This window comes from Sphaeramia orbicularis, chromosome 4 (assembly GCF_902148855.1).
Source record: "Sphaeramia orbicularis chromosome 4, fSphaOr1.1, whole genome shotgun sequence".
In the NCBI taxonomy this organism is placed as follows: Eukaryota; Metazoa; Chordata; class Actinopteri; order Kurtiformes; family Apogonidae; genus Sphaeramia; species Sphaeramia orbicularis.
This window is the reverse complement of record NC_043960.1, coordinates 48,168,309-48,191,735: the sequence shown is the minus strand read 5'-3', so window position 1 is coordinate 48,191,735 and position 23,427 is coordinate 48,168,309. Positions and strand designations below refer to the sequence as shown.

Here is a 23,427-nt window from a genome sequence, read left to right as displayed (position 1 = left end):
GAATCCGCTACAATGGAGAGTTAATGGAGGAAAGAAGGGATGAGCCTCCAAACTAGTGCCTGTCATTTCTCTTTAAAAAGAGCTAGGTCTTCAAACATGGGTTCATATGAAGCCCAGGAACCATGGCTACGTTTTTGGTAAATGTCATTCAACTGCGATGTATCGTTTGGCCGGGAGGGCGATTTATTCAGAGAATTTTCAGGTGAATTTTCACTGCTCTCACACTCTAGTGTGATGACATCACCCACTCTAACTCAGTAAATTTTGAGAATTTTCACTCAACCCAGGGGTTTTTGAAGACTCACCTATTGAAAACCGTAAACCTCATCCTCATACAAAGTACATTCGTGCGGAGAGGACAAAAATGCCTGCGTTTTAAAGTTTAAATGAAGTCTGTAGGTTAAAGTATGGCGAAGTAGTAGTGTCTGGAAAAAAGTGGACTTTTCTGGCTGATTTTTTTCTCTCCCCATTCATTTCTATGGGACTTTTTTCGCATGTTTTTTGCGAATAAGTCTGCGAAAAATTCACGAATCTCTACGAAAAATACATAGCCCGCTATTCCCGATGAAACCGCACGTTTTAATGTATATTGTGCAGGGGTCTTTACAGCGGTTCGGGCCGCATTAACGGACAAAAAAGTGGCGGAAGATGAAGAATAACTAGACAATTTCCACACGCGGAAATCGTGAGAGGGGCTCGGGGGTCGGGGGGGCATGTCGGTTCGACGATACCAAAGACTTCACGTTCGGAGGGGAATTCTGTGTTCTGAACCCCCATTCACTTTATATGGACAATCTGTGTGTCAAAGTTTGGCGGCTGACGGATGTCACCATTAGTAGTAGTAATTGAAGTAGTCGTAGTATTTTTAGTAGTAGTAGTATTTTTAGTAGTTGTATCAGTAGTAGATGCCACAGCGACGGCGCTGCACTGACACACACACAGAATGAAACTGACACAGAGCAGCAGGAATAGGCTGAGACTGGAGCTGAACAGGTCCCGAGAAACTGCTAATTACAGGAAAACCGTAAAAGATAGGAGAAAACTGAAATGACCGTGAGCGTCAAAAGGACCTGGGGAACATACAGATGTAGGTTTTTTTCCCGTACTGTGAAAAATGACTGAGTTAGGGCAGTTTAAAAACAGTCAACTGACCAAGAAAAGAAGGAATCCGCTACAATGGAGAGTCAATGGGAGAAAGAAGGGATGAGCCTCCTAACTAGTGCCTGTCATTTCACTTTAAAAAGAGCTAGGTCTTCAAACATGGGTTCATATGAAGCCTAGGAACTATGGCTACATTTTTGGAAAATATCATTCACCTGCGATGTATGGTTTTGCCGGGAGGGCGATTTATTTACAGAATTTTCAGTTGAATTTTCACTGCTCTTACACTCTAGTGTGATGACATCACACACTCTAACTCAGGAAATTTGGACAATTTTCACTCAACCCAGGGGTTTTTGAAGACTCACCTATTAAAAACCGTAAACACCATCCTCATACCAAGTACATTCATGCGGAGAGGACAAAAATGCATGCGTTTTAAAGTTTCAATGAAGTCTTTAGGTCAAAGTATGGCGTCGTAGTAGCGGTAAGAAAAAAGTGGACTTTTCTGGCAGATTTTTTCCTCTCCCCATTAGTTGTAGTCATGTGTGACCTGATTGGCTGATGCTGATCACCTGACACCTGAGCTTCAACTGTCTGTGTTCTATACTCTGTGTGTGTGTGTGTGTGTGTGTGTGTAGGTGTGTGAGTTTTTGAGTGTGTGTTTCAGTGTGTGTGTCAGTGTGTGAGTGTGTTTGTGCATGAGAGAGAATCAGTTTGAATCAGTTTTAACAGTAATAGGAGGAGAAGGAGAAGGAGTACAAGTAACAGTAATAGTAGTATTTTTGGTAGCAGTAGTGGTAGTAGTAGTAGTATTTTCAGTAGTAGTAGTAGTAGTATTTTTAGTAGTAGTAGTAATAGTAGTAGTATTTTTTGTAGTAGTAGTATTTTTAGTAGTAGCACCTGTAATAGTAGTAATAGTATTTTTTAGTAGGAGTAGTAGTAGTAGTATTTTTTGTAGTAGTTGTAGTAGCAGCAGTAGTAGTAGTAGTAGAATTTCTAGTAGTAGTAGTAGTAACATTAGTAGTATTTTTAGTTGTAGTAGTAGTAGTAGTAGTAGTAGTAGCAATTGTAGTAGTAGTAGTAATATTTTTTAGTAGTAGTAGCAGTGGTAGCATTTTTAATAGTAGTAGTAATCATAGTATTAACAGCAGTAGTAGTATTAGTAGTAGTATCTGTACTTTAACAGACACACAGCGTTGCTATGGACTCTCCAGGGTTGCTATGGGAGGAGAAACATGTCAGACTGATTCAGTTTATTGGACACACCTGGGACACACACAGAGCAGTGGCGCCGTTGCCGTGGAGACGCTCAGTGCAGGTCAGAGAGACACAGAGAAAATGGAGCAGATTTAAGCCTCTGAAAAGAAAAAAAACAGCTCCCGCAAAACTGCTAATTACGGGAAAACCGTATAAGATTGGAGAAAACCGAAATGACCGTGAGTGTCAGAAGGACCTGGGGAACACACAGATGTAGGTTTTTTTCATGTACTATGAGAAATGACTGAGTTAGAGCAGTTTAAAAACAGTCAACTGACCAAGACAAGTAAGAATTCGCTACAATGGAGAGTTAATGGGGGAAAGAAGGGATGAGCCTCCAAACTAGTGCCTGTCATTGTCCTTTAAAAAGAGCTAGGTCTTCAAACATGGGTTCATATGAAGCCCAGGAAACATGGCTACGTTTTTGGAAAAGATCATTCACCTGCGATGTATGGTTTGGCCGGGAGGGCGATTTATTCAGAGAATTTTCAGTTGAATTTTCTCTGCTCTCACACTCTAGTGTGATGACATCACCCACTCTAACTCAGGAAATTTTGAGAATTTTCACTCAACCCAGGGGTTTTTGAAGACTCACCTATTGAAAACCGTAAACCCCATCTCATACAAAGTACATTCGTGCGGAGAGGACAAAAATGCCTGCGTTTTAAAGTTTAAATGAAGTCTGTAGGTGAAAGTATGGCGAAGTAGTAGTGTCTGGAAAAAAGTGGACTTTTCTGGCTGATTTTTTCATCTCCCCATTCATTTCTATGGGACTTTTTTCGCGTGTTTTTTCGCGAATAACTCTGCGAAAAATTCACGAATCTCTATGAAAATAACATAGCACACTATTCCCGATGAAACCGCACGTTTTAATGTATATTGTGCAGGGGTCTTTCCAGCGGTTCGGGCCGCATTAACGGACAAAATTTTGGCCGGAAGATGAAGAATAATATGATCAAGAAGAAACGCGCGGAAGAACAATAGGTGCTCGTGGCTTCGCCACGAGCACCTCTCTCCCATTGCTTTGCAATGGGGGAGAGGTGCTCGTGTCGATGCCCGAGCCCCTAATAATAATAAACGAGCGGAAGAACAATAGGTGCTCGTGGCTTCGCCACGAGCACCTCTCTCCCATTGCAAAGCAATGGGAGAGAGGTGCTCGTGTCGATGCCCGAGCCCCTAATAATAAGTAAAAATAATAAACGAGCGGAAGAACAATAGGTGCTCGTGGCTTCGCCACGAGCACCTCTCTCCCATTGCTTTGCAATGGGGGAGAGGTGCTCGTGTCGATGCCCGAGCCCCTAATAAACGAGCGGAAGAACAATAGGTGCTCGTGGCTTCGCCACGAGCACCTCTCTCCCATTGCTTTGCAATGGGGGAGAGGTGCTCGTGTCGATGCCCGAGCCCCTAATAATAAACGAGCGGAAGAACTATAGGTGCTCGTGGCTTCGCCACGAGCACCTCTCTCCCATTGCTTTGCAATGGGGGAGAGGTGCTCGTGTCGATGCCCGAGCCCCTAATAAACACACAGAAGAACAATAGGTGGCTTGTGTAGTAATAATATATAGATATATAAGATAAGATATAGTAAAACTGATAAAAACAGATGCACAATAGCAGAATAAATAGCATCTAAAGTTGCAACCAGAAGATAAAACAAACTAAAGTCGCATTAAAAGCCATTACAAATAGAGGTGTATGCATGTGACGTCACTGCTAGAGAAAGTCACCGTGGTGCCGCCCACTAAGTGGCAGAGAGAGGGTGTGGGAACTTAACTGCAGCTTCTGTGAAAAAACGAAGCAGTACTTCTCGCTGTCTTTCTGAGTTGTACTGACAAAAAAATACTGGTACAGTACATTAAAACGATGGCTAACAGTATACAAAAACAATCTCTCTTCTGATTTCAACTGCTACTTCTTATTTTTTCCTCTTTGATTCGAACCTTGACCTCCTCACAACTGAAATGGAAAACAAAAAACGCCCTCTTGTGGTCAAATGTGAACATCACATGCCAGAAACAAATGATCATGTATAGAAGCGACTTATTTTTAACTGCATTTTAATACTATCTAATATATTTGAACTGTCTGAACATAAATCATGAAATATAATTTATAAATCAATAATAATGTACAAAGGATACAACATCCCCTTCCCCCATGAAGACAGGTCATGGAATTAAAGCTCCAGGTGGTACAGCAGTTAAAGTGGTCTTCTTAATATCGTCCCATCTGATGTGCGTACAGCACAAGATCTAACAAGTCCATCTCTTCCTGGAAAGAGATCCTTGATGATCCCAGTCCTCCAGATCTGGCGCAGTGTCCTCTCCTCTCCAATAAGCACCAGGTCACCTTCCTTGAGAGGAGTAGAATGAGAGTTCTTACTGGTGTGCACAGATCTCAGCTCCAGTAAGTACTCCCTTTTCCATCAAGTCCAGAAGTTGTTGAGCAGATGCTGGCGATATTTCCATCTCTGTGTTAGCTCCTCTCTGCTGGACCTAGGGGTGTGACTGGCAGCATGAAAGGGCTTGGGTGGCAAAAAGCAGAGTCGTCTTCCAATTAGAAAGTGAGTTGGGGTGAGAAGCTGAGGCTCTTCAGGTTCATTTTAAACAAAAGTGAATGGTTGTGAGTGTATTGTTGCTTCTGTGCCTGCGTCTCTATGGCAGCGTCGTAATTGCTGTCTGTTATCTTTAATCCCGCAATGGGTCTGGCTGCTGGACCCACTAAATAGGACTTCAGGTAAGTAAGCTTTTCAGTTTTGCTTAGCTCAGTATTCTCATGGATAGCAGTCTGAAACTGGTCCCAGAATTCTTGCCACATTGCTATATATCCGTCATATTTATTTATGTACAACTTGGGCAACTTTACCGTTGGTCTGCTGGTTATCCTGCTCAAGTGGGCGCTGGCGTCACTCAACCGCGGCAAAATCTGTCCACCCGCAGCGGCTCCTTCCCTTTCAATCTAGTCAGGGAGCCAAAGTATCAAAAGCTCAATAAAATGGGTTGAACCTGACATGATCTGCCATACTTTTTATGTGGTTTTTTTTTGTTAATTTTGATCCTAAGGACCAATAATTGGAGGGTCTGCTCTGGTGGAAATATTTCGAAAAAAAATGGTGGCCTTATTTGTGTATGTACCCCTCATTTTTTGATATAAAATTTTGAAAAATGAAAATTTTCCTTCAATCCTCAGTGGGCTGGGTAAGCTGACAATAAATGCATTCCAGATGCAAAAAACACATATGGTGACAACCTTCAATGAAAATATAATTCTTAAAATGCATTTCTGCATGATTTTGGCTCAGTTTAATGCAAAAAAATCAAGGTGTTTTCTCACTTTTTTCTAATATTTTCAAATTTACTTCATTGGCAGTCAAATATTCTCCCAAGTTATGACATCAGCCAATATGCCATTTTTTTCACCAAACAATATACTCATTCCACAGAAAAAATTATAAAAATCCAAGACAAAGATGAAGATATTTAGCTTCATGGCAGACTTACACACACACACACACACACGCACATGATCTTAGTTATTTAAATGAGTTTGGAACAACCAGTCAATGGTTACCAACAGACTTCGAGGCTGTGCATCATCATCTGTAAGTCCAATGGGTAAATGCTGCAGAATGGAAATCATTCAATTATTAATAGACATTAATATTTCTTAGGAATTGTAGATCCAATTTTATGTAAAAAAAAAAAAAAAAAAGAATGTTTATTAACAGAATTTGGATTTGTTTGCTGTTGCTCTTGTAACCCAAATTGGATTGTCAAGAATAGATGTACTGTTTTTTTAAGAAATAGGCAGAAATCATTATACCTGATGTTGGCAATTTTATCTGAAGTAAGTTCTGTATTTTGTCCTACCTTCAATTGACTATTTTATTTTGTCTATGGCTTAAGTGTTATAAAGCCTAGCCTACAATCTGTATGTGTCAAGATCTAATTTAAGGATGTCCTTTTATTTACAATTTACATATTTAAATGTTATTTGCATGCATATTATCAATATGTAAGCTAGCTAGTCATATCTGTATCTGTAATTAGCTAATGCTATAGCAGCTACACTTGATTACTAGTTATGTAGTTTTAGGGTATGGAAGCCTGAATTTTGTACATGTATCACTTAAATATTACAAAAGAATTAATAAAGGTCTTTATTTATAGTAACAATTGAGTTTATTTCATAAATTATTTCTGGTCAATCTCATCAAGTTAGCATGCTAAGGCTAGCAGTTAACATGATATGTAGGTTTAGGGATATAAAGATTTTAAATTGTCATTTTAGCCAAAGTATGGTCTCTAAAGTGAACAGGCAACTTATTAACTTGCAATAATAATATAAAACACATATACATGTTTATAGAAATCTTTGATGAATAAATAAGCTAATTAATATATATGCTTGTCATTAGTTTATGCCCTCTTCTTGCTTGTTGTTGTTTTGTTTGTTTTTGTAATATGTATGTCATTAGTATGTGTATCTTTTGATTTATAGTGAATGAGTGTTGTATGAGTGTTAGCTGTTTTTCATAATACATGCCTTGTGACTGCAGATGAAAGTAGTTATTTTACTAATTCTGGCATATTTACATGATGTATTTTTATACAACAATGTTAATTAATATGCATGATCCCTATTACATAAACCAGTAAATAAATAAGATAAATTATAAGTGGTTTGATTTGGCAAATAAATAATATATGTAGGCCTGCTACTGTCTGGCTCAGGAGCTTCAAATGAAGTGCTTTCTGGCTTTTCAGCGTTTTGCCTTTTCCGTTCAACAGTTTTGCGATTGGTGTACTTCACACAACATTGTGTGTGCCACAAAGGATTCCTTCCCAGAAAGTCACATTGAGGTTGCAGGTCATTGTCAAGTCTGTATGAGACATCATCCTTTCAGTTGGTTACAGCATATAGGAGGGAAGGGTAGCCTAGGTTTGTCAGTTTCTGAAGAGGGCCAGCATCACTATCTTTTTTCTGACATATTATGTAAGTAGTGTAGTTAGTACTGAGCAGCTTCCTCTCCAGCTTCTTGGTTGAAAACTCAGGCTCCATCCTGTACTCTTCACTTTCTAGTCTCCGATCCACTCCACTTTTCTACAAAGTTCTCTTCGAATTCTCTCCACTATCTTCTTCTTCCCTCTCCTCTCCGATTTAGTCAACTCCTCTCCCTGCCTCTTCACTCCACTCTTCTTTCCTGCTCAGTTCACTCTTTTTCCTCCACTGTTCTTCTCTCAGTCTACCCCTGTCCTTTTCACTATTCTCTCCTCATTTCTCTCACCTCTTCTGTTCAATCCTCCACTCTCCTCTTCACTCAACTCTTTATTGTCCTTTCCAATCCTATGCACTGAAGATGAAACAACCATATTTGCCAAAGTTATTTATTATTTATTTATATATTGTTTATTTGCCAAATCAAACCACTTATAATTTATCTTATTTATTTACTGGTTTATGAAATAGGGATCATGTATCTTAATTAACATTGTTGTATAAAAATACATCATGTAAATATGCCAGAATTAGTAAAATAACTACTTTTTATCTGCAGTCCCTAGGTATGTATTATGAAAAACAGCCAACATTCAAACAACAATCATTCACTATAGATCAAAAGATACACATAATAATGACATACAAACAAAACAAGAGCAACAACAATAAGCAAGAAGAGGGCATAAACTAATGACAAGCATATAAATTAGCTTATTTATTCATCAAAGATTTCTATAAACATGTATAATATGTGTTTCATATTGCATTCTTCATTCTTGCATTCTTATTGCAAGTTAATAAGTTGCCTATTCACTTTAGAGACCATACTTTGGCTAATATGACAATTTAAAATCTTTATACCCCTAAACCTACATATCATGCTAACTGCTAGCCTTAGCATACTAAGATAATTGCTGGGCTATGCTAACTTGATGAGATTGACCAGAAATAATTTATGAAATAAACTCAATTGTTACTATAAATAAAGACCTTTATTACTTCTTTTGTAATATTTAAGTGATACATGTACAAAATTCAGGCTTCCATATCCTAAAACTACATAACTAGTAATCAAGCGTAGCTGCTATAGCATTAGCTAATTACAGATACAGATATGACTAGCTAGCTTAGATATTGATAATATGCATGCAAATAACATTTAAATATGTAAATTGTAAATAAAAAGACATCCTTAAATTAGATCTTGTCACATACAAATTGTAGGCTATGCTTTATAACACTTAAACCAGGCATGTCCAAAGTCCGGCCCTGGGGCCAATCACGGCCCGCGGTCGGATTTTATACGGCCCACAGCTTGGGTTTTAGAATGTATTATTTATAGCCCGCTTGGACTGTTGAACTGAGTACATGAATCATAAAAGGTTCAAAATGCAGTTTCTCCGTTCACCTCATGGTGGCAGCACCACTCTACCTCCATCTGGCTCTGTGACCTCGCCGTGAACCTTTTTCGCTAATTTCTAACCACGGCGCCTGTAAATTAAAAAAAAACAAAGTTGACAGTGAGGGCCACCACTTCCAGGAGAGATGGGAATTACAATTTTTTTCACTGAAAATCGAGGCAATTATATTTGCCTAATTTGTCAAGAGACTGTTGCCTTGTTTAAGGAATTCAATGTAAAGAGACACGAGCAGACAAAACATGCTAATGTATACGACAAGCTAGCAGGGAGTGAGCGCTCCGAAAAAGTGAAGCAAATTCAAGCTACTTTAAACTCAACATTGACTCTTCATGTGAACCTGGGAGTTCAATGAATTCACCACCAAGGCAGGCTACCAAGTTGCCAGGTTAGTTGCCTCTAACTGCTGGTGTTATGTACTTGTAGATGTGACACAAATATTACTTTCTGAATGATTTTGTGAAAGACAAGAGTAAGAGTCATATGTTTTCATCTTAAACGTTAACAGACTTTGCATTACTGAGTAATATATGAGTAATGATTACTCATATAAGTCATGTTTAAAATGAATGTGGGGTTAAGATTTTTATCAACTTCTTGGACGTCTAAGATACTCCACACAGTTTGTTCTATGTTATCTGACTCCAGAAGTGAAAGGAAGGCAGAATTGTTTTTTTTTTTTTTTTTTTTTTTTTAATTTGTTCACACCTGAGTGGCTTAGATTTGGTTACATTGCCATTTAAAAAAATTATATTGTGACAATGAAAATAAAATTGTTGTAGAACAGCGCATTTATATGTAATTTTTACTGTTTAAAAAATGTCTGAAGGGACCACTGGCCCCTGGCAATGTCCACATTATCAGATCTGGCCCTCTTGAAAAAAAGTTTGGACACCCCTGACTTAAACTATAGACAAACTAAAATAGTCAATTGAAAGTAAGACAAAATACAGAACTTACTTCAGATAAAATCGCCAACATCAGGTATAATGATTTCTGCCTATTTCTTAAAAAAACAGTACATCTATTCTTGACAATCCAATTTGGGTTACAAGAGCAACGGGCAACAAATCCAAATTTTGTTATTAAACATTCTTTTTTTTTTTTTTTTTTTTTCATATAAAATTGCACCTACAATTCCTAAGAAATATTAATGTCTATTAATAATTGAATGATTTCCATTCTGCAGCATTTACCCATTGGACTTACATACAGATGATGCGCAGCCTCAAAATCTGTTGGTAACCATTGATTGGTTGTTCCAAACTCATTCAAATTACTAAGATCATGTGTGTATGTGTGTGCGTGTGTGTGTGTCTGTGTGTGTAAGTGTACCATGAAGCTAAATATCTTCATCTTCTGTCTTTTGGAATTTTGGGAGTAGCTTAAAATTCTATTGAGGTTCTGGGCCTGTATTGCCAACTAGTATCACAGATCCATCATCACAGATCCATTGATTTTGGTTGGATTTTTATAATTTTTTCTGTGGAATGTGTATATTGTTTGGTAAAAAGAATGGCATAGTGGCTGATGTCATAACTTGGGGGAATAGTTGATTGCCAATGAAGTAAAGTTGAAAATATTGGAAAAAAGTGAGAAAACGCCTAATTTTTCTGCTTTACATTGAGCCAAAATCATGCAGAAATGTGTTTTAAGAATTATTTTTTCATTGAAGGTTGTCATCATATGTGTTTTTTGCACGTGGTATTTCCAGCAGAGCAGACCCTCCAATTATTGATCCTTAGGATCAAAATTAACCAAAAAAACAAATAAAAAGTATGGCAGACCATGTCAGGTTCAACCCATTTTTGAGACTTGGGCTCCCCATGGCTCGAGCCTTCCAGAGGATAAGGTTGTCCTGGTAATCCACAGTCTTCACAATGTCTGCCTCCAGCTCGTCCATCAGTATCTCCCCTTCGAGCTCCAGCTCCAGGAGTTTCGCTTTCTTCACAGATAACATGGACAGCAGCTCTCGTATGCGGTCACAACTCACATCGTCCTTGGATGTCTCCTCTTCAATAACCCGCAGCAATTTTGTCGTGGAGGCTCTTATGACTCCTCGTTTTTGTTTTAGTCTCTGTAACCGTTCTCCTGGTTCCTGCTGTTGGTCAGTTAGTTGCAGCTATTGGCTAACGGTTCCTGTCTTCATTCTTTAGTCTCCTGTCTCCTGGGTTTCAGCACCAAAAAATGTGGGAACTTAACTGCAGCTTCTATAAAAAAACAAAGCAGTACTTCTCGCTGTCTCTCTGAGTTTTACTGACAAAAAAATACTGATACAGTACATTAAAATGATGGCTAACAGTATACAAAAACAATCTCTCTTCTGATTTCACCTGCTACTTCCAACTTTTTCTTCTTCGATTCAAACCTTGACCTCCTCACAACTGAAATGTAAAACAAGAAACGCCCTCTTGTGTGTGAACATCACATACCAGGAACAAATGATCATGTATGGAAGTGACTTACTTTTAACTGTATTTTAATACTGTCTAATACATTTAAACTATCTGAATGTAAATCATGAAATATAACTTATAAATCAATAATAATGTACAAAGGATACAACATAGGGAGATGAGTGGCAGCGCTGGTTTCAATACTGTCTAAACTTAATAACAATATTTAATAAAAAATGAGGAAGAGCTGTTGTGCGATCGATTTTATGAACAGGTTTGAAAAGCAGTCAGAGCTATCATTTTACAGGCACCAAAAGACAAAGAAAGGTTTGGTTTCCTGGATTTGTGGATCCCGTTTCGTATCAGGCAACATTAGTTTATGCTGTATTTTTGGGTAAAATCATACATTAAATTACGTATTGTTTTGGCTAACGTTACTTCTCAGTAAAGCTCTTGCTTTCATGATCTTTCATGGTTTTTGTCTTCATTTTGTGATTCTGAACCTTGTGCTCCTACATGATTAGTAAACTAACTTAAACTGAGGCTAACCTAGTTTTTCAAATAGAGGGGTACTGGAGCACAAAGCTACAATGGCTGATTAGAGCCACATGAGAAAATAAAAACACTTGTCATTACAAGTATAAAGTCATAAAATATCGATATGAAACCCGTAATTTTATGAGAATAAAGTCGAGTGGAAAAAGAATCACAATGTTATGAGAATAAAGTCGTATTTAAAAAAAAACCTCATAATTTAACAAAAATGTCATTCGTTTGGATGTCAGGATATGGCATTTCAGGTCACATGTCAATGTTTGTGGACCACTTGTTCTTTTGTAACTCGTACGGATCCATGTCCAGTCCAATTGTCCTTAATTTAATTTCATATTTCACATTTTCCCAGTCTCACTGTGTTTACTGCTACACTCCGTCATGTTGAGCAGGCTGGTTTTTGCCACTGAGTCTGACTTAGAGGGGTGTGACCCAGGGGGAAGTGACGTATGTGTATACCCTCTATAGGTGTGTCTTTAAAAGAGATTTAAAGTGCTCAATGCACATATGATTTGTTGAGGCAGAGTGTTCCAGAGCCTTGGACCTTCCACAGAAAAGGCTCTGCGATCTTTAGTCTTTAGATGGGTTGTTGGCACATCTAAAATCATTTGATTTGAGGATTGGGTTTCTCTAGCCGGAGTCACAAGAGTAGAGGTAAGGATATTCTGGTAGAGATGAATACTCCAAAGAGTTGGGGAAAGAAAAACAGGTTTTTGGAAACAAGAAAACAAAAAAATTGAAGTATGTGTTTCAAGGAACCAGAAGAAAAAAGAAACCAGTCCCTCCAGGATTTCGCGATGTTACGATCGCAACTATTAACGCAAATTCAACCAATCACTGCGAATTCTGCACGGCACTGCAATTTCATCTAATCAACGCGGATTTTCCGCAAATTTGACCAATCACCTTAGCCCCGTATTTCCCACCCCCCTCTACGTAACATGTACGTCATCACGTTCACTTCCTTGTTGATGTCTGAGAAGATGAAGACGTGTGACGTATAACGCCCACATTTACCGACAAATATCACTGCCAAAGTTCGTGCAAGTCAGTTTCCAGATGTGTTGCACTAAATCGGAAGTATGCCATTCTGTGGTGGAACACAAATGAAAGTCGCCGCTCCACAGACACTTTTCAACCGCAAAACATGCAAGGAGAACAGCTGAAACTGGAAGAGGACAGACGAGACAGGTCTCAATGACAGAGGCTGTTGGATTCAGAACAATAGCAGGAGCTGAAAGGGTTAAGGTTAGCGCAGATATACTCTATAAGGCAAAATAAGCGAAGAATAAATGACTTGTGGAGGCACGCTTTCCTTTTTCTATATTGTGTGTGTGTGCGTGCGTACGTGTGCGTGAGGGAGTGCGAGCGCAAGTCTGTGTGGAGTTAAAAAAAGGAGCTCACAAACAAAAATAGTCGTTAAACTTTCTGTTAATATTAATGTTTACTCTTATGTGTTAGATAGAAAGCAACCCAAGTTTGGCTGCCCTGTGTGTGTGTGTGTGTGTGTGTGTGTGTGTGTGTGTGTGCGCACGTATCTCTATGTCTGCATGTAACCCGTCTAACCATGTAATGCATCTAACCCTAATCCTGAATATACTACTATATCATTAAGGAAGCCAGAGTCATGTGTTGTGTTGTATAAATGTGAGATGGGGGTGGGATTTAATAAGTTTTCTTCTTCCCACTCCTTTTTGAGCAGTACTTACTGAATTTATTTTGTTATTACCAGTGTACATGGCAATTGATATTTTGTCTTGATCATCTTTATTTATTAGTGTATTTGCTCTGATATTAATTCCTTGTACACAAAAAGTATTTTTTTTCTGTTCAAAACAAATGAATGAATGAAAAAAAAAGCCTGTTTTGTTTAAAATCATTGTTTCCTGGTGCTTTTTAAGGCTAAAAACACAAAAAGACTGTTCTAGGTAATTTATAAATGCCCATGTTCCAATGACTGTAATAAAAGAAGCCTCAAATCATCACAAATTTCATCGTAATTTTTTGGAAAAGCTGCCGCAAAATCAGGCATTTTAGGCCACAACAATCACAAAAAAGCCTGTGAAATCCTGGAGGGACTGAGAAACCATAAGTTTAATGAGTTATGCACAGCTCCATGTACAGAAGAATATTAGTGGAGGATAGATTTTCATTAGATATATAAACAGGTAATGGTGGAAGCCAGAATGTTTAGTGCATTTAAAGATGTTGAGTGTGACATTATACCATTCTATGTCCAATACTGGAGATTTGTCACTGGAGAGAAGCAGCAGTATATATATTTTTTTGTCCATGCATGATTTTTGTCACAGATACTGAAACCAATTATTGTATGTTTGTTGAACCAAAGGCAGAATGAGGTCACTTTGAGGTTTATCTCTTCACATCTGTGTTATCCCTGACCCATAATGTCTCATACCCCATGCACCAGTCCTGTGACTTGTACATTATACTTAAACTTTACAGAAAGACCACTGCATTTTAATCATGCTACTTAAAATTGATGCATTTTGGCAAATTTCTGTCATCTTAAGACATATTTTAGTTCTTTGTACTGGTTATATAAACTTGAATATTCCTGAATTTTTGACAAACATTGAAGATAATGTTAAGTCTGAGACAGTTACCCTTTTAATGGAGACGCAGATCTGAAAAACATCAGTTATATACAGCTAGTGGCATTGTACCCGTACGCCCTCCCATGCTGCAACAAACATCGATCACACATCGATGGGACACGTGGCGGGGCCGAAATGTGCATTATGTAGTAGGATACAGTGTCCTTGAAAGGACATTTGAGTTGAAGTGAATGGTGAATGAATACATCCCTGAGTTCCAGCTGGTATATGTGTTAAAACACATACTTTCCTGTGTGTTTGTTCATTTCTTTCTTGTTTTTCCTGGACAGACTCCAGTCTGCTGCAGGACAACGTGGCCTTCGTGTTGTGTCTGGACACTCTGGGCAACGGAGACTCTCTACACCTCCATGTGTCCAAACCTCCCAAAGAGGGCAGTCCTCAGTATTATTTACTCAAGGAGCTGGAGACGGTGAGTACAAGTATGACATACCTGTAGTGGAGTAAAGATAGTTCCCTCTGAATTGTATGAAACTAGGAAGGATATGGACTTTGATTAAGTACAAATTTGTCAATGTCTTTTCATAAATATTAAGTCATATTAAATATATTGAATTGTAATGGATAGATTTTTTATTTCTAAAAAATGGGATAGTTTTGTGCACTGCCAAAAAACATGTGCATGACCCACATCCTGCTCACCGCACACTCTCCAACAGGGCTGAGGTAATGATAGTGAAGCCTTTTAGATCTTTGGTGTTATAAAACATCTCATTATGTTTTTCCAACAAAATATTTTCCAATTTCTGGAATTAGATGTAATTACTTGAGTTTCACATATTTCATACTATGTATCATCACTTAATTCTACCAACAGTTCTTTTTTCCATTTATCTCTAATCTACAGAGTTGACATTTTCCTGTTAGACACCAATCCCTGATACAGTTTGGATATCACTTTTCCTCCTTCGTTCTTATACGCTTTACCTACTATTTCAGTGATCTGGTTTATTTTACCTGGGAGGTCTGGTATTATCTCTTTATGATAATGGTCTCTGATCTGAAGGTACATAAAGAAGTCACGATGTTCTAAGTCAAAGTCCTGTTGTAAGTTTTGAAAGTTAATAATTTACCCTTTTTTGATAAAAGCATTTAATATATTTAGACCCTTATTTGTCCACTCTTTAAATTTAGTATTCATAGTCCCTGGTTTGAAATTTGTATCATAAGCTGGTCAGCTAAATATTCTTATGTCCTTCTCCATTTTACATTTTTTAACTACTTTAAACCAGACCTCCAAGGTAAATTTAGTGATGGAATCCAGTTTGTTTTTATTTTCTATAAACATCTTATTGGCTATCATAGCTTGTACATGGCATTCATTATTATTCAACTCTATTTCTTTCCACTTTGTAGGACAATCAGAAATATACCAATCAATCATGGGTTTGAGCTGTGCAGCATAGAAATATTCTTCAAAGTTTGGCAGTGCCAGTCCTCCCTCATTTTTTGGTATTTGAAGTGTTGAATACTTAATTCTTGGTTTAGCCCCATTCCAAATGAATCTTGAAATCTTTTTGTCCCATTCAATAAATTGTGACGTCGATATTGGCATTGGAACAAATACAAAACTCTTGGCAGCACATTCATGTTAATAATTTCAATTCTTGCACTTAAATCTAATAATAAGACATCCCACCTTTCCATATCCTTATATAGCTGATGATTTAAAAATTCGTAATTCGTTTTACCCAATTTAGAAAGGTTATTTGTAATATTTATTCCCAAATAATGAATTGATTTCTTATTCCACTTAAAATTGTATTTCTGTGTTAATTCTGGGGGAGGAGTGAAATTTATAGGCAGAACCTGTGTTTTCCCAACATTTAGTTTATAGCCTGAAAGGTACCCGTAATTATGTAATAGATTCATCAACTTTGGCAGACACTTCTCTGGTTGTTTTAAATATATTAAGACATTGCCTGCAAATAGCCCAACTTTATGTTCTACTTCTCTAATTTTAATTCCTTCTATTTCCTTATCTTGCCTTATTGCTTGTGTCAATGGCTCAGTGAAAAGTGCAAAGAGGGTAGGAGATAACCCACACCCTTGCCTTGTGGATCTTTGCAGACTAAACCAATTTGTGAGGTTACCATTTATTTTTATTCTTGCTATCGGGTCCTGATACAATGTTTTTACACATCTGACTGACTGCGGATTAAAGCCAAATTTTTCTAAAATAAGATACAGAAACTTCCAACTGACACAGTCAAAAGCTTTTTCCGCGTCTAGACTTGGAAAAATGGCACTTTCTTTTCTCTTCTGTATTTCTTCTATTACATGTAGGGTCCTCCTAATATTATCTTGAGTTTGCCGCCCTTGAATAAAGCCCGATTGGTCTTCATCTATCAATTCAGTCATGAACGTCTGGAATCTATTGGATATAATGGATGTATATATTTTATAATCACAGTTTAGTATCGATATTGGTCTATAGTTTCCACAGAATTCCTTATCTTTACCGTCTTTATGAATAACAGTAATTATGGCTTCTCTCCACGATGGAGGGAGTATTCCGTTTTTAAGTGTTTGGTTAAATGATGCTAACAACATTGGGTTCAACTCTTTTTTAAAAGTCTTATACCATTCTATGGGAAATCCATCATTCCCTAGAGCCTTATTGGTTTTCATTCTTTTTACTGCATTCTCCAACTCTTTTTTTCTGTAATCAATGCACAGATTGTAGCATTTTGTGATTCTCCTATTTTTGGGAGGTCTAATGTATTTAAAAATTAATTAATTATCTCATCATCTGCTGCTGCAGGTTGAGAATAAAGGTTTATGTAGTATTCTTCAAATGCCTTTTCAATCTCTTCTGGTGTATGGACTAAAGTTTTGGAGCTAGGCTTTCTGATTTTATATATGGTATTAAGTTGTTGTTTATTTCTTAAACATCTGGCTTGAGATTTGGTTGATTTGGATCCTCCTTCATAACACGTCTGTTTTAAATAACAAATTTTCTTTTCTGCTTCTTTTGTCAGTATTTCATCAATTTTCCTCTGTACTTTAACTTTTTTTAGTGTTTCGGGGTCATTTTTGTTTTTATGTAAATGATCTAAATCTTCCAGTTTTTTCGAGGCAGTCTGAAAATCTAAAAGTCTTTACTTTTTTTTGAAAGTGGCATATGATATTAATTTACCCCTCATTACTGCCTTCATAGCATCCCATAACATTGCAGGATCTATATCTCCATTATCGTTTTCTTCTCTGTAAATGTTTATCTCCTTTTTAAAATTTTCTACTAATTTAGGATCATTAAGCATACCGACATTCAATCTCTAGTTTGTGGTTTTTATTCTCCTGTTGAGATCCAATGTTAAACATAAAGGAACAATGATCTGATAAATCGGCTACTCCGATCTTAAATTCTATGACTCTAAATCTATCTTCAGTATTCATAAAGAAATAATCAATTCTTGTGTGGACCGAATGTGGGGTGGAGTAGAATGTATAATCTCTCTCTAGGGGATGACTTTCTCTCCAGACATCAATTACCCCTAATTCTGTTAAATTTAAATTAATGTAGCGAGCCAGATGTGTTTTACTACCCTTTTTGGTACTGCTGGAATCTAGAGTCTGATTTAATACAATATTCCTATCACCTCCACAGATCAGTGTTCCTTCTGTTTCTTGAGTAATAATATCAAACACAGTTTTAAAGAATGATTTTTCTGATTCTGGTGGGGCGTAAATATTTAATAATGTAACCATATGTTCTTCCAGTTTCCCCTTAACCATTACATATCTGCCATTTTTGTCTTTTAGTTCCTTCAGGCATTCAAATTTGATTTTATTAGAAATTAAAGTGACTACTCCTCTTTTACTGCCCCCTTTAAAAGAACTATTAAAAGTATTCCTAAATCCAAAGTTCTTTAAGTTTTGGTGTTCTATTTTGGAGAGGTGGGTTTCCTGTATATAAATCATCTCTGCTTTTTCTTTTTTTTCATTTAGTGAGAACTTTCCCCCTTTTAATTGGATTATTTAACCCATTCACATTAAGAGTGACACATTTCAAGTGATTAAGTTGCATCTTTAGCAAAATTTACTTGGATCAACCTGACACTAATAACACAAAGAACCATAGTAATTGTAACATATGAAATCAACCCAAGAACGTAAGTCAGGTAACTGCCAGGGTCATATAATGACCCCAAATTCCTGTTGGTAGGGGAGGGGTATGGCCTTCTAAAGAAGAAGGGCCCCTCTGTAGATGTAGGTGTCGACTCCTCATTGAGCCTTCCTTCCATTCTACTCATGTCCAACTCACATTTTAATTTGTGCCTGCCAGTCTATTCTTTTCTATAGACAATCTGTTAAGGGAGGTTAACCGCTCTTATGAATTAAGGAAGCTTCAAAAAGAACATTCCAAAACTCTCCAAGAGGCAACTAAAACTAAAATCAAGGTCCTAAAAGGAGAATTAGATTAATTTAACAGATATAATATTTATCTATTTAATTCTTATGTATACAGATATATATATATATATATATATATATATATATATATATATATATATATATATATAAATAAAAAAAGATATACAAGACAAACTTCTCTATACGAAACAAATACTATGAAGCAGGCGGAAAGTCTCTGAAGCTCCTTGCATTCAAACTATGAAAACAGATAGATCTATTCACAAAATACAGAATCCATTTACAAACAGTATTGAAACAGAAATGGGAATTATCCATAAATGTTTTCAAAATTTTTATCAAAACTTATACTCCCAACCCAAATTGAGTAATGAGCCTCAGATAGACATCTTTCTCTCTCACCTTTCTCTCCCTACAGTTACAAATGAGCAGAACAAACAGTTAATATCAGAGATAACAGAAGAAGAATGAAGATATATAAGAAAGCTAAAAGGAGGAAAATCCCCTGGAACGGACAGCTTTCCCTCTGAGTGGTATAAAGAAATGCAAGACTAGTTAGTCCCTACCTTATTAAGAACATTTAATCACATACTGGAAAATAAATTAATCCCTCCTTCATGGAGAGAGGCTATCATTTCAGTAATTCCTAAAGAAGGTAGGATAAGTTGAATTGTGGAAATTACCATCCAGTGAGCGTTCTAAATATTGATTATAAACTATTTACAGCCATAATTTCACAGAGACTTGAAAAAATTCTTCCAGAGATAATAAATATGGACCAAACAGGTTTCATTACACAGAGACAGACTCAGGACAACATTAGAAAAACACTGCATATTTTGAGTCATGTAATGCAACAGAAAATAGAGACCCTTGTATTGAGCTTAGATGCAGAGAAGGCATTTGACTCGGTCAGATGGTCCTTTTTATTTAAAGTAATGTCTAAATTTGGATTCCACCAGACACTAATTGATGTAATTGCACGATTGTACAAGAAACCTTCAGCTAGGATAAAGATTAATGGAGACTTATCTGATTCATTTGTTTTGGAAAGAGGTACAAGCTAGGGGTGTTGTGTTTTGCTGCTCATCTTCGCCCTTTTTATAGAGCCGTTAAATCAATGGATAAGGCAGACATAACAGGAGTTTGGATGGCATCTGGTGAACAAAAGCTGTCCTTGTTTGCGGATGATTTGTTGCTAACCTTAACTAACCCAACACAAACCTTACCGAATTTTATGAAAATGGTTGAGGAATATGGTTCAATGTCAGGTTACAAGATTAATATTTAACAAAACCCAGGTCTTAACACTAAACTACAGTCCACTGAACGAGATCAGGAATTTGTACAGATGGAATTGGGAAGCAGAATCTATTAAATATTTAGGTGTCATATTAACCAAAGAGTTTTCCAGGACTTTTGAGGCAAACTACCGCCCCCTAACAACAAAGTTAAAGTCAGACATACAAAGGTGGGCTGTGATCCCCTATTTAAATTTATATTCCAGAATAGAGTTAGTTAGAATGAACTTTCTTCCGCACTTGTATTTATTTCAGTGTCTACCAATCCTGATACCAGAAAGGAAATTTGTAGAGTGGGACAGGTTAATATCGCAATATATTTGGCAAGGGAAAAAGGCTAGAGTAAGGTACAAAGTTTTGAAGTTGAAGAAGGAAAAGGGTGGTCTGGGTCTTCCCAACCTAAACGAATATTACTTGGCAGCACAGCTAAGATCTTTAATCTGTCTATGCTCTCTGTCATACAAAGCAGGATGGAAGGACATAGAAAGTAAATCAGTGGAAGGAATACCGATAATATTTGTGTTTATGGATAAAGAATTACAAAATGAAGTAATCGCACCACGTGACTCAATGTTATACACAATGTTGGATTCCTGGAAAAAGATAATTAAAATCTGTCAAATAGGTAACCAGATCAAAATACTTAGGTGGTGCACCTTTGACTCAGCATTTAAACCGAACAAGAATGATGGGAGATTCAAAAGGTGGATCGGGAAAGGACTGACCACCTGTTACTCTTTCATGCAGTGGGGGGTATTTCAAAGTTTTGAGGAACTTCAGAGGTCTCATGGGTTGGAAGAGGATGACTTCTGCAGTAGGGATGCACCGATACTGATACGAGTATCGGCATCGGCCCCGATACTCAGTGTGTGTACTCGTACACGTAAAAGACATCCGATACAAATGCACTGATACCACTTACGGCCGTGTGACATTCACAGTTCAGTGCAGCAGGTACGCGGCGGTGGAATAATGTGTGGGGACTGTGAAGAGTGTGGAGATTTAACCAAATAAATGATGGTGATAAAAGTAACGCTGACAGCAAGTAACATTAAAGACACGGACAGATATGGACGCAGCGTTCTGTCCGTCCTCTGCGTACATTCCATCTGTTTTCCAGGTGCTGGCGGATGCGTAAACAGAATGAGAATACCAGCAGATGTACAGAGCAGTGCGGACCACCGCCAGCAGAAGTGAAAACGAAACTTATCGCTCATATATCTTTTCTCTACCTGCTGAAGCTTCGCTTTTAAACCTTACCAGTGGAAACGCTACAATATTAGTATCACATTAGTGTTGCCTCTGTCGTCTCCATGTTTGTTATTACTGACTTTCTTCTTCTTCTTCTCAAAAAACTTTCCTCTTCTTTGTGGTATTTGTCCAGTATGGTTAATTCAGAGCGGCGCCCCCTGGTGGATTAATTGAGAAACGCTCTTCCAACACCTTAAATATCAGTAGCAGCACTTTGTTCCAGTCAGACTAATGACAACGACAAAAAAGCACATTTACAAAAGGAACTAAGAACTGGAATTGGGGTTATTAAGTACTTGTATCAGTACTCGGTATCGGCAAGTACTCAAATGTAAGTACTCGTACTTGGTCTGGAAAAAAAGTGGTTATCGGCGCATCCCTTTTCTGCAGGTTAGAACTTATTTTGATCCGAATCTACGAGATACCTGGGAATCAGCTGATCTAGGTTTCTTTAATATGTTTTTATCTTTGTTGAAATCTGGTTCATGCACTATTGTTTCCATGTTATACAATGATATTTTACAGTCTAAAAAGGGTGATACAGACCACATTAGAAATAAGTGGGAGAAAGAAGGAAATCTAGTTATTTCACCTGAAAGCTGGGAAAAGATCTTCAAACTACAATGGATGACCTCAAGCTCCAACAATTAGAGGGAATTCTGTTGGAAAAGTATGGTTCAATTTTTTGTAACTCCTGCCCAGAAAAAAACATCAGGACAGTAGAGACACCTGTTGGAGATTCTGTGGGACAAAGAATGCCAGTCACTATCATATTTTCTGGAGTTGCTCAGTGATCAAACCATTTTGGGAACAGCTGTGTGAACATTTAAATAACATTTTTACTGAGAAAATTCCTTGTAAATGTGAAGCCCTGTATTTAGGAGATATTTCATGTGATAACTGGACTCTGAAAGATAAAAAAAAAAAAAAAACTGTTGTTATTGCTCTTGGCATCAAGTAAAAAGACTATCACTAGAAAATGGTTAAAGCCTGAAGTTTCCACAACGGATGAATGGATCAACATTGTACAGGACATTTACATTCTGGAGAAGTTGACATTTTGTTTTAAGGGTCAAAGGGGATCTTTTTTCACTATTTGGTCAAAATGGACAAACTGTTAAATTTGTAACGGATGTGAATTGAATACATTGGTGATGTTAAAATATTTATATGATATACATTTCTGTTTAGGTTAATGTAAACATACATATCTTAATGTGATGAAGTAGCAGAGTAAGCCCTCTCCTCTCGCCCACGTTTCTTTATTTTGTTTGTTTTATATTCAACTAAAAATCTTGGATTAGCATCTTCTTTCAAATTTGATGTGTGGATATTGAATTGTACCTGTAAGGGAAGTTTTGTCTCATTTTCTTTTCCAAATAAACAAAGAATGGAAAAGAAAAAAAAAACCAAAAACACCACAAGCCAGAAATCTACGGCAAACTGAAGTGGTGATCGTGAAATTTGCACTTACAAAACTCAGCAGGCCAATGCTCCTCTTCTAATCTATGCCCACCTAACTGGTGCGCTCACCTGTTTAAGTAGACCCTTGCTCTTCACATGATTTTGCGACAGGTTTTCAAGCACTCAAACCCAGTGGGTTTGGGAGACAATCCATATGGACCACCCCACAAGCTCCCACGGGGTGCATCTGAGAAAAGTGAGCTAACAGTGAACACCCAACTGCATCCCCACGGCACTACAAAAAACAAACAGATGAGACCCAAAGGGGCAACACCTCTACAGCCTAACAAGGACACATGGCTGCTAAACGCACAAATTAATGCAGTGCATGAGAGACAAAACAGTTCACTTACCTAGAGTTCAAACGCGGACAATAAACATGCCACAACTAGAAAATGGTGATTGGATTTGTATTAGTTCTGTAAGTATTCCCCCACACCTCCATGCACTGTGTCCTACAGCAACTTCACTTCTTGTGTATAGTTATTCCAAGGGATTTGATTTCATTGACCCTTTCAGTCTCTGTATTATTTATGCTTAGATAATTGACATTTTCCCATAGACTGTATATGCCATATAAATATAAATCAGTCCCTCCAGGATTTCACAGGCTTTTTTTGTGACTGTTGCGGCCTAAAATGCCTGATTTTGCGGCAGCTTTTCCAAAAAA

The 23,427-nt window shown here is 37.4% G+C and overlaps 1 protein-coding gene across 4 annotated transcripts in view; it reads left to right on the top strand.

Moving 5' to 3' along the window:
• Nucleotides 1-23,427, top strand: part of ncln (nicalin) — a 131,455-nt gene that overhangs the window by 85,590 nt on the left and 22,438 nt on the right. For all 4 annotated transcript variants that reach the window (XM_030132094.1, XM_030132092.1, XM_030132093.1 and 1 more), the window contains exon 8: nucleotides 14,637-14,776. In XM_030132094.1, coding sequence (XP_029987954.1) covers nucleotides 14,637-14,776 — 140 coding nt within the window. The remainder of the gene's footprint in view (nucleotides 1-14,636; nucleotides 14,777-23,427) is intronic.